Source organism: Stegostoma tigrinum, chromosome 14, assembly GCF_030684315.1.
Source record: "Stegostoma tigrinum isolate sSteTig4 chromosome 14, sSteTig4.hap1, whole genome shotgun sequence".
Lineage (NCBI taxonomy): Eukaryota > Metazoa > Chordata > Chondrichthyes > Orectolobiformes > Stegostomatidae > Stegostoma > Stegostoma tigrinum.
This window is the reverse complement of record NC_081367.1, coordinates 60,242,256-60,254,161: the sequence shown is the minus strand read 5'-3', so window position 1 is coordinate 60,254,161 and position 11,906 is coordinate 60,242,256. Positions and strand designations below refer to the sequence as shown.

The following is an 11,906-nucleotide window of genomic DNA, read 5'->3' as shown; positions in this document are numbered from 1 at the left end:
TTCTGGTTTCCAGCAACCGCAATTATTTCCATTTTTTCATATAAAAAGAGGTAAAGGACAACCGGTACGGAGGGATACAAAAGTCAACTTAATAAAAGTGCAGCGTGTGCATGGACTTAATTTGCACACCAAAATAACATGTCAGGGCTATTATTTTAAACCTGTCTCCACAAATAACAGTAAGTTTGACACAACATCGAAATAAATTACATTGCCATTTGTTAGAACAAATATAAAATTGAAAGTACCACAAGTTGTTTAATCAACAAGAAATATAAATTTTGGATTAACAATTCCAGTCTGAACATTTTGCTGGTAGACATACAGGAATCTCAGATCTACAGTGAAGAGCCTTTGCCCATCACATTTTTCTTTGTGTTATTCTCCGGTTTCAGTAAAATGATATAACATTTCGGAGCGAAAATGCAAATAAGCAAACCAAAGCTTGACGCCCAAATAGCAAACACTTCGACAGCCACTGTGTATTTTCCAGGAGAACTGACATAAGCTGGAATAAAAGTGATCCAAACAGCACAGAAGATCAGCATACTGAAAGTTATATACTTCGCGTCATTGAAATTGTCAGGAAGTTTCCGGGCCAGAAAAGCCAGCAGGAAACAAACAGTAGACAGTGTACCAATGTAGCTGGACACAAAATAAAAGGCTTTTAAAGATCCCATATCACATTCTAAAATTATGATATCTCTGTAATAGGTCATGTTTTTCACTGGATATGGAGGTGATACAATGAGCCAGATCGTGCAAATTAAACCTTGAAGAAATGTGAGGCCGAATACTCCTAACCGTTGCTGCATCGGGCCAAACCAGTTCCTCATGTTGTTGTTGGGAAGAGTTGCTTTAAAAGCGATCACAACAAGAATGGTTTTCCCCAAAATACAGGAAATACACAGAACAAACACAATTCCAAACGCAGTCCGCCGCAACATGCAGGACCATCCGGTCGGTTTCCCAATGAAGGTGAGTGAGCACAGGAAGCAAAGCGTTAGGGCGCAGAGAAGTAGGAAGCTCAACTCGGAATTGTTTGCTCGAACGATAGGGGTTTCGCGATACCGGAAGAATACAGCAGCTGTACCCAGTGCAAGACACACTCCCACGAAAGCAAGGGCCACTAATACGGAGCCGAGAACCTCTTGGAAGGAAAGATATTCAATCTTTTTGGGAATGCATCGATCTTTGTGCTGATTGGACCAATATTCCAAAGGACACTTCATGCACTCGGTGGAATCTGAAAGTATGAAGAATTGTTTTTTAAAAAAAGATTAACTGTGGCCCCAAACTGGCATGGTATTCAGCACCGTGTTTGTACATGCCTGTGATGTTGCTGATCTCACCATCGGCGCAGTCTGCGCAGTCGAAACAACATATAGGCTGACCTTTCCTGCTGACCTTTCTTGTCCCTGGAGGACAAGGTTCTGAACAAATGGCACGTGGGATCTGAAACAAATGAAATGAAGAATGTGCTATCCATATAATTGACACATAGTGCAACACACAGGATTACTAGCATTTTGTCATTGATCGAGTTATTCCATTAGTGCGGAAGCCTGGTCTACCAGTGTGGCCTGTCGCGTTTCCCTTTCTAATATTACATCAACCGTCTTTTGAATTTTGACTGCTCGGTGCTTTGCTACCACCACGGAATGTAGTGCATTCTACGTCATGGCAATTCTCTGGCTATTTTATCTTGCGTCTGTCGCTTTAATCGTATCCGTGTTCAATTTACTGCCAGTAGAAACTCTGTCCATAATTCTCTATTTTCCACGTGTAATCGCTTGTGATTGTGGTGAAATATGCATTTCAAACAAGGTCGAGGATTCATGAACCTACCCGTTCGCAATGTTCGTGGAAAGTAGTTGTCAAATGTTTTCAAGCGTCCTTAACCCCAAGGCAGTTAATAGATAACCCAACACCACCTGATTTTTCGGTCCCTATCATCACAGACGTGAGATTTCAGTAACATAGCAATCCATCCCACATGCTATCAAGAAATGGCTGGTGCATTGGATAGAGCAGCAAGTCTAGACATGACAATTCCAGTTCCAATCCAGACAAAATCACTGAAAAGTCAACAAAATGGTAATATAAAAAATGCTGTTAAATACTACTGGCTCATTAAAAATCGGAATCTAATGAAACGGAAGTTTTTGATTCAAAATTTGCTGTTGCTCGGACAATGCAGAAGTCTCACTCACATGCACGAAAACTTGGAAAGCAGCGAGGGATAAAACGATTACTCCTGCGTAAAACGCATGTCACACATGTGCCAGGCAATGATCGTTTCCCAAAAGAAAGCATAGAGTCCTACCAAGATAATAAAATGTGAGGCTGGATGAGCACAGCAGGCCCAGCAGCATCTCAGGAGCACAAAAGCTGACGTTTCGGGCTCTCTGATGAAGGGTCTAGGCCCGAAACGTCAGCTTTTGTGCTCCTGAGATGCTGCTGGGCCTGCTGTGTTCATCCAGCCTCACATTTTATTATCTTGGATTCTCCCGCATCTGCAGTTCCCATTATCATAGAGTCCTACCAGTTGCCTCCAAGTCACACATAACTTTGATTTGAGATTTATTGCTACTATATCGTTCACACTGAATCAATGATCTTCAACTTTCTGCAAACAACACTAGAAATGGGCCAGCACCAGGTATTGAGGGAAGAAGGGTCACCCACATCTTCTCAGTAGTAATTAGGAAAAAGTCCTTTCCACCAAAACCTCAAACAGACTACTGTCAGATTAACTATGCTACACCACAACTGTCGTTTTAATGAACAGATATTTCGTTTCTTAAAAAAATGCAATAAAATATGTGCTTTTTATTATTCCTTTTAAATGGATAACACTGCTCACAATATTGGCAGTATTGCTCTGCCTGTTAAAGTCGTTAGTAATTCAGAGGCATGTAGTACATACAAGCGAATACATCGAACATCATTTGACAAAATCTCTTAATAAATTAGGCAATGGACAATCTGGATTTTTTAAAAATCCAGTTGTACGAAATTGGAGAAATAAATGAGAGATATGTCTGCCAGATGATTGATAACAGATTCGCTTCCTGTGTGCAGATCAACTTTGACACTGCGGTCAACCAGAACAGAACATTGATTTTAAAGGCATTTTCGGAGGTCGTGGGTGAGGAATTGGTCGCAGAAGCACAGGTGGCGTGCTGTAAAATATAATGCTAATAGGAAGAAGACCTGTTAAATGTTGATGGTGGAAGCCTCGATAATGTAAAATTCAGACATATTGGTGAAACTTTCATACATATTCCATGGAGCCACGGATTTATTTTCTTCAATCTAATAATGGTAATTATCATCTCTTAGCTCAGAAAGCTTTGTAACGTTCACGGAATAAATTCTGTCTGCAGCTGGAACAATCCCATCAAAAGAAGCCATGCCCTATCTGCATAGGAGTAATACTAACAAGAGTTAACATTACAAACTTGCATTCACGTGACGTTAGTTACACAAATGATCGAGAACCGAGAGCAGAGAAGCGAACTGTTCCGTGCTTCTTATGATAATCCATGTAAAATTACTCCAACATTCTACAGGCACAACGAATTGATTAAATGTCAATCATTTTCTTTCTTGGGAGTTACTGAATCTGCCCATTAAATCCACCTGTAACATCGATTCAAGTGCATTTGGGGGAACTATGTAAGTTTTGTCCGGTACGGTAATGACGTTTATGACTCCAGGAATCTGTATTTTCAATCCATCTGTTCAATCAAGGCTTTTCATAATCTTAAAATCCTCGATCAGCTCCGACGATTCGCTGTAACAAACAAACACATGAATTGCTGGACAAACTCAGCGGGTCAGGCCGCATCTGTGAAGATAAAATAGTGCTGACATTTTTAGTGTAGAGGCCTTTCGTCTTGATGCCTAACTTGTCGGGCATATACGAACAACGCAAACAAAAATATGCCAACTCACTGAAGAATTAAAAGCAGATGACTTCAAAAAACTAACGAAATAATTTCATGCCAGCTACCTTGCAATAAAAATGCAATTCAAATGAGAAAGGGAACAGCAATTCCCAGCTGTTGAACTGCAGAGAATACTCGCCTTACGAAGGAGGAAGAAAATGAGATGCTTTGACGGGTTAAGAGAAGCTAAAACTGAAAGAAGTGATTGAGAAAAATAATCAGTTGTGTTTCAAAGGAGGGCTGTAAGAAAGCACAATAAATAAGAAAGTTGACAGTGATAATGGGAACAGCAGATGCTAGAGAATCCGAGATAACAAAGTGTGGAGCTGGATGAACACCGCAGGCCAAACAGCATCTCAGGAGCACAAAAGCTGACGTTTCTGGCCTAGACCCTTCATCAGAGAGGGGGATCGGGAGAGGGTTCTGAAATAAATAGGGAGAGAGGGGGAGGCGGACCGAAGATGGATAGAGGAGAAGATAGGTGGAGAGGAGTGTATTGGTTGAGAGGTGGGGAGGGGATAGGTCAGTCCAGGGAGGACGGACAGGCCAAGGAGTTGGGATGCGGTTAGTAGGTGGGAAATGGAGGTGCGGCTTGAGGTGGGAAGAGGGGATAGGTGAGAGGAAGAACAGCTTAGGGAGGCATGGACGAGCTGGGCTGGTTTTGGGATGCAGTGGGGGAGGGGGAGAGTTTGAAGCTTGTGAAGTCCACATTGATACCATTGGGCTGCAGGGTTCCCAAGCGGAATATGAGTTGCTGTTCCTGCAACATTCGGGCGGCATCATTGCGGCACTGCAAGAGGCCCATGATGGACATGTCGTCAAAGGAATGGGAGGGGGAGTTAAAATGGTTCGCGACTGGGAGGTGCAGTTTTTATTGCGAACTGAGTGTTGGTGTTCAGCAAAGCAGTCCCCAAGCCACCACTTGGTTTCCCCAATGTAGAGGAAGCCACACTGGGTGCAGTGGATACAGCAAACTACATTGGCAGATATGCAGGTAAACATCTGCTTAATATGGAAAGTCATCTTGGGGCCTGGGATGTGTGTAAGGTAGGAGGTGTGGAGGCAAGTGTAGCACTTCCTGTGGTTGCAGGGGAAGGTGCTGGATATGGTGGGGTTGGAAGGGAGTGTGGAGCGGATAAGGGAGTCATGGAGAAAGTGGTCTCTGTGGTAGGCAGACAAGGGTGCGGATGGAAAAATGTCTTGGGTGCTGGGGTCGGATTGTAGATGGCAGAAGTGTTGGAGGATGATGCGTTGTATCCGGAGGTTGGTGGGGTGGTATGTGAGGATGAGGGGGATTCTCTTGGGGCGGTTATGACGGGGGCGGCGTGTGAGGATATGTTGCAGGAAATGTGGGAGACACTGTCAAGGGCGTTCTCGACCACTGCCGTGGGCGGGGGGGCTACTTGTGGTCCATGAAGAATGCGGCCATCTGCGAAGTGCGGGAGTGGAATGCCTCATCCTGGGAGCAGATGTGGCGGAGGCAAAGGAATTGGGAATAGGGGACAGAATTTTTGCAGAGGTGTGGGTGGGAGGAGATGTATTATAGGTACCTGTGGGAGTCGGTGCGCTTGCCCCGATACCTCCTCCCTCACCCCCATCCCAGGCCCCAAGATGACTTTCCATATGAAGCAGATGTTCATCTGCACATCCGCAAATGTGGCATACTGTATCCACTGCACCCGGTGTGGCTTCCTCTACATTGGGGAAACCAAGTGGAGGCTTGAGGACCGATTTGCAGAATACCTCCGCTCGTTTCGCAATAAACAACTGCACCTCCCAGTCGCGAACCATTTTACCTCCCCCTCCCATTCCTTAAATCACTCGTCCATCACGGGCCTCCTGCAGTGCCACAATGATGCCACCCGAAGGTTGCAGGAACAGCAACTCATATTCCGCTTGGGAGCCCTGCAGCCCAATGGTATCAATGTGGATGTCACAAGCGTCAAACTCCTCCCCTCCCCCACTGCATCCCAAAACCAGCCCAGCTCGTCCCCGCCTCCCTAAGCTGTTCTTCCTCTCACCTATCCCCGCCTCCCACCTCAAGCCGCACCTCCATTTCCTACCTACTAATCTCATCCCACCTCCTTGACCTGTCTGTCCTCCCCGGACTGACCTATCCCCTCCCCACCTCTCCACCTATACACTCCTCTCCACCTATCTTCTCCTCTACCCATCTTCGGTCCGCCTCCCCCCTCTCCCTATTTATTTCAGAACTGTCTCCCCATCTCCCTCTCTGATGAAGGGTCTAGGCCAGAAACGTCAGCTTTTGTGCTCCTGAGATGCTGTTTGGCATGCTGTGTTCATCCAGCTCCACACTTCGTTATCTAAGAAATATGACAGTGGCGTCCATGGTTTAACGAATCATAAAATCATATGTATTTGTTTACATTTTTGCATCGAAATGTCACTTTTTAACCATGGTTTCTCAAAGCCTCGTCAGGAACTTACTTGCTTTCCAGTGGCGCTCCACTCGACATCTCCAATGTTCAGGACAAGTTCTTGCCCCTCCGCTGCTGAACCTTCATAATGTCCAATATTTATAACTTCAACTGATCCTTTCAAATTCATTTGTAAATTTACTATTTCATACGTTGGGACTGGATCACCATTTGCGTCAAAATGCACGACATCCCCATTCTGAGCAGTGAAATTTACCGACTGTAGGTAATGCAGCAGCTGCAGGAGAAAAATGCAAGTTTTGTAAATATTTAGCTGTCATTGGGACACGTGCATTAAAATTAATTGAAACAAATGGATACCCATGTGGTAGAAATAACAACATCACAACTGTACATCCAGAAAGTAACACATAGAGTTTGGAGATTCATCTTGCATTTTTGCAAGATTGTCATCTTGGTTTCAACTTAAATTGGGATTTTAGCGGGACTGGCTCTGATTGAGAAAGTATGGACACTTTTTCCACATAAAGATTTGACTGCCTGACACCACGGTGCAATTGTCAATGAGTGTTAAATTTTGTCAGCAACATGTTTAAAATGAAACATGCCACTGAGAATGCGGCACCTGCAGAATGCTGAAAATTGAAAACTCGCCACAATCTACCTCACAAAAAAAAACTAACATCAAAACTCCAATCATTTGTCACATTGTTGTTAGTGGCACGATTTTGGGTGGCATTTAGCTTTTCTGTTTTATATATCACAATCGTGTCGAAAGCTTGTAAGCATTTCACTGCCTATAAAATGTTGCTCAAGAGCTTCAGGCTTTGGCAGTCTTTTGAAAAATGTTCGTTTGGGCTTAATATCCACCTGTCTACTGTGAGGTGAATTTTCTGTATTTTTTTGAATTCAACTTTGATTTTGAGCCATACTTATCAAATTAGCATTTTTTTACATTCATGCTCTGAGGCAAATATTGGATTCTGCCAAATGAGATTGGATTTTAAAAGGAAGACGAATGTGGCTGGTACAGTACAAACGTCGATGTTTTATGACGTAAATGAGATTTATCTGGAACAAAATGAAATAATTTCCGACCTGCCAAGGTTCAAAGCTTGAAACATGAGCACAGGTATTATTCATAAACGGGCCATTGCCTTCTTCACAGGATATCATGTCATCAAGAGCATGAGCGACAGCATATACCGCTTTATACACATGGTAGGAACTTCCGTCCATTATCGCTGGGAGGTAAGCATTTTCTAGCCCATCCAAATGTTCATTCCCTGTGCATGGCCGCACTTTACTTGTAGAATTTCCAGTCATTGCCGTGTCTCCGTTTGTTAAAGTGCACGAGAATACAGTTTCCCAAAACTTCTTCACAAATATGCTATCAGGAAACCTGGAAGGGTGAATTTTCACAAGATAATCTCTGAGGCCGTCTATTTCCGTTCGACGAGTTGTTGAACCGATGGCCCCAATAAGAAACCTTCCTCTTTCTTCAGGTGAGAAACTATCTTCTGTCACCCAACCTTCACTTCCAATCCATTGTATTCCCGTTATATTTTGGCGCAAAATTTCCTTAATTAACACTTGCATGTCTCCGGCATGCAGAAATCCAACCACAACTTTTGTCGTTGCCTCTTTCATTACGTGAACAATTTTCCTGATTTTCTCAGTGGGATCGGTTCTGTAAAATGATTCAGAGTACGCGATGCAAATCCCATGTTTTTGGGCCTCTTCGATAAATGTTCTCATTCCAAAATTCCCATAATCTGTGTTGCTTCTAATAGTCCCAATCCAATTCCAGTCAAAAGTTTTCACAAGTTCAGCAAGAAGTTTGGACTGATATTTGTCGCTTGGTATCGTTCGAAAGAAAGCCGGATACTCCTGCTTGTCGCTCAGACAGGAGCAAGTGGAGAAGTAACTAACCTGTAGAAGAAATAGTGAATATGTGAAAACATTCAGCGTTTATGTAATCTTTAAAAAATGGTTTACTCCAGGATCTTTAGGGTGAATGATTTTTATTTTTGCACATAAGTGCAATATTGAATCAAAATACTGGCGATTGGAATGCAATCGACTGAAGAACTCAAAATTATGAGGTAGGCAGTGGCAATGATAATTTCACTGGATAAATAATCCACAACGTTAGGCTCTGCAGGATATTGAATCAAAACCCACAAAGGCCGAAAGTAAAATTTTAATTCAACAAAGTTATGAAAAAAACAAAATCGCTGGCCTAAATGAAATTCCAGCGGCACAGCAACTCAGCAGTTAGCAGTCACAGCGTAGGGGGCCAGAGTTGCATTCCAGCCTTTGGTGGCTGAGTGGAGTTTGTGCGTTCTCCCTTTGTCTGCATGCGATTATGCTGGTTGCTGCTGTTATGCAGCTGAGGTGGAATGGCTATCTTAAATTGCACCATTGGAAACAGGAATATGAGAACAGTGTGGAGTCTCACGGTAGAGCGGGGTTACCAGAATATGGTGGGATGCGCTTCGACTTATCGATAACAGTTCGATGGACCAAATGACGTTAATCACCATTAAATTGACTTTATACTTATAATTGCATTGAAAAAATGTCGGCTAATTATTACACTACCATTGGGATTCTGAATGTTCCAATTGTCGTTGCGGCTGCAATGGAGGACGTGGATATATCACAGCCAATAATAGCTGCAACGTTGGAAGAACCTTTACATTCAGGATATTCAATCCGTTCTTGCTTTCCATTAACCAAAGCCAGCGCTGCTTTCACTGCTATCGCAGACGTCGAACAGTCGTCGTAGATCTCATATCCCAGAGTGATATTCGGAAGTAGAATTTTACTCCGGTTTATTTCTTCAATAGCAAATATCATGGTCTGCATCAGGCGAAATTTTGTAATATCAAAGCTGTGGGTAGATGCGAAAGGAAATAATATGCATGTTTATTTCACCATCCAGTTATGCGGATCTCATTCACACTGATCTTCCAGCCCGGTTGAGGCACTCGCCTCAGTTCAGAACAGGCATGGCAATGCAAATTTCGGACAACAGACCTACTCTGGATTTTGCGGTTTGGCATTAAAGAACTTCTTGGGAACACAAAATCATAATTCAGACAGATCATGCCACTGAAGAAAGCTGGGTGGTTTGACCGCGACATGTTCGGCTGCATACATTGATGTATGTTGGTGCTACAAGTAATGTGGAGGTGCCGGTATTCGACTGAGGTGACCAAAGTCAGAAGTCACACTACACCAGGTTGTAATTCGGGCAAGTTTATTAGAAATTGCAAGCTTTCAGATCAGTGCTCCTTCATCAAGTGAAGTGACTTCTGACTGGTTTCACAAATGTTTAACAGCCTGGGCATCAGCGAGAGTGTCAAAGCAACCCGACACCCCAACTTCATGCCGGATCCCACAGCAAGCTGTTGGCAACAGCACCTGCAGACCTACACCTCTTGTTTCCCAAGCATTCTGCATTCATTCAGCTCAGTACACGTCTGATACACTGGTGCCCTTTTATATTCCAGTATTCACTAAGAATCAGGACACCAGCATTACCAACATCCAGCGTCCCATTATCTAGCAAATCCCAATCAACTCAATATCCGACCTACTTCCCACCACCCTATCCTAAAACAAGTGCTGCTCATCCTTACACTAACTTGCTTTGCCCTTTTCACTGAATGAGGGATCTGAGGAGCTAAATAAATCAATGAACGAATGAACCCTTGAAGGTGTCTGAGAATATCCGTAGGCGTACAAAACATCTGGAAAGATGGAATACCCGAGGAAACATGTACAAACAGATGTCAGCAGCTGCGAAAACGTAAACGAGCTCAAAACACTGTAAAAACGTATATTATAAAAAACAGTTTAAATATTAGCCGTCAGAAGACCGTAAAATTGTGCGACCATGCCTTTAGCTGCGTATGTCCTCCAATGACCTCAACCGGAACGGAGATCCACGACACCTTTGTCCCACTTCTGGCTCTTGCCAATTCCTCCCAATATTACTAACCCAAAGAGAGGAAATTCCGAGACCATACCAAAGTCAAGAAGTTAATGGAAGAGTTGTTGAAATGTTCAGCGTTTCATGCCTCTGATGTGCTCCTGGCTGGAAGGTGGATATATTAGAAACGTTGATGACTTGATGGCCTGTCATGATGTTCGTCCGTATGAAATGGGACATTCTTTCGGTATCCTGTCTTTTCGAACTTTCCATGATATTCGGAACTCATAGTGTCAACTACATGGGCCGAATGGCCTGCTTACACACAATAGGGACACTATTCACGATACTGCGCTGATATGAATGGAACATAATTTCCCTCCTCTCACGTCTTTCTTCTCAGTCTCTGTTTTCTGACTTGAAGATCATTTGCAATCCATTCTGTCACTTTTCTCTGAATCCAAATTATCTGACTTCATTCCTTCATCTGTTTTGAAGCACCTTATCAAAAAGCTTTTTAAAGTCCACATAAATTGTCTTCCCTTTTTGCGATTTCCTTCACAATAAATCAAATAATTGAAAAAGCAAATTTTATCTTTCTTAAATTAATGCTAGCTTTTTGGTTGTATAATTCTCATTCTAAATGTTTTAGTCATGACTTATGTCAGGTTTCCGTGTCATTTCTTGTCCCTGATGTTCAGCTGGTTGACTTGTAATTTCCCTTCCCCTTTACATGTCTTATGTGATCCAGACGCCAGTCCTCTACCAATGTTCATACACTTCACTAACTGCTTCCACCCCAGCCTTAAGTTCACCTGGACCATCTCTGATACCTCTCTCTCCTTCCTGGGCCTCTGTGTTTCCATCTCTGGCAACCACCAGGAAACCGATATCCATTTCAAGCCTACCGACTCCCACAGCTACCTAGAATTCATCTCTTCTCAACCACCTTCCTGCAAAATGCCATCTCCTATTCCCAATTCCTTAGCATCCGCCGGATCTGGTCCCGAAATGAAGCATTCCAATCACAGACATCCCAACTGTCCTCTTTCTTCAAGGACCACAAATTCCCCTCCACAGTGACGAAAACGCCTTCGACCGTGTCTCTCGCATTTTTCCCAACACATCCCTCACACCCCCTCCTTGCAATAACAACCAAAACAGAATCCCCATCGTCCTCACCTACCACCCCACCAACTTCTGGATCCACAGCATCATCCTTCGGCACTTCCGCCATCTGCCATCTGACCCCATGACCAAAGACAATTTTCCCTCCCCACCCTTATCTGCTTTCCAGAGGGACCACTATCTCCGTGACTCCCTTGTCTGTTCCACACTCCCCTCCAGCTCAACCACTCCTGGCATCATTCCCTGCAACTGCAGAAGTGCTATACCTGCCCCGGTACCTACCCCATCATCCCCATCCCAGTCCCCAAGAAGACCTTCCACATCAAACAGATGTTCACCTGCACATCTGCTAATGTGGAATACTGCATCTGCTGTTCTCGTTGTGTCCTCCTCCACGTTAGGGAAACCAAGTGGAGGCTTGGGGGTCCACTTTGTGGAACAGTTATGCTCGATTCTCGACAAATGACTGCACCTCCCAATCGTGAA

The 11,906-nt window shown here is 43.7% G+C and overlaps 1 protein-coding gene across 1 annotated transcript; it reads right to left on the bottom strand.

The window, feature by feature from the left end:
- Window positions 1–338: 338 nt before the first annotated feature.
- On the bottom strand, window positions 339–9,241 carry LOC125457721 (extracellular calcium-sensing receptor-like). The gene is made up of 5 exons (XM_048542301.1): window positions 8,957–9,241; window positions 7,451–8,284; window positions 6,402–6,629; window positions 1,332–1,455; window positions 339–1,246 (listed from the first exon to the last, which is right to left on the bottom strand). Exons 1-5 carry the CDS (start codon window positions 9,221–9,223, stop codon window positions 339–341), a joined length of 2,361 nt encoding a protein of 786 aa, XP_048398258.1. The 5' UTR covers window positions 9,224–9,241.
- Between the last annotated feature and the right edge of the window lie 2,665 nt (window positions 9,242–11,906).

What these genes read in the sequence shown, in the direction of transcription:
- LOC125457721 (XM_048542301.1), bottom strand. Translation starts at nt 9,223, where the DNA reads ATGCAGACCATGATATTTGCTATTGAAGAAATAAACCGGAGTAAAATT. An exon ending in GAACATTCAGAATCCCAATG is followed by an intron (nt 8,285 to 8,956) that starts GTAGTGTAATAA and finishes TTTCTTCTACAG; the next exon opens with GTTAGTTACTTCTCCACTTG. An exon ending in TGAGATCAGCAACATCACAG is followed by an intron (nt 1,247 to 1,331) that starts GCATGTACAAAC and finishes TCATACTTTCAG; the next exon opens with ATTCCACCGAGTGCATGAAG.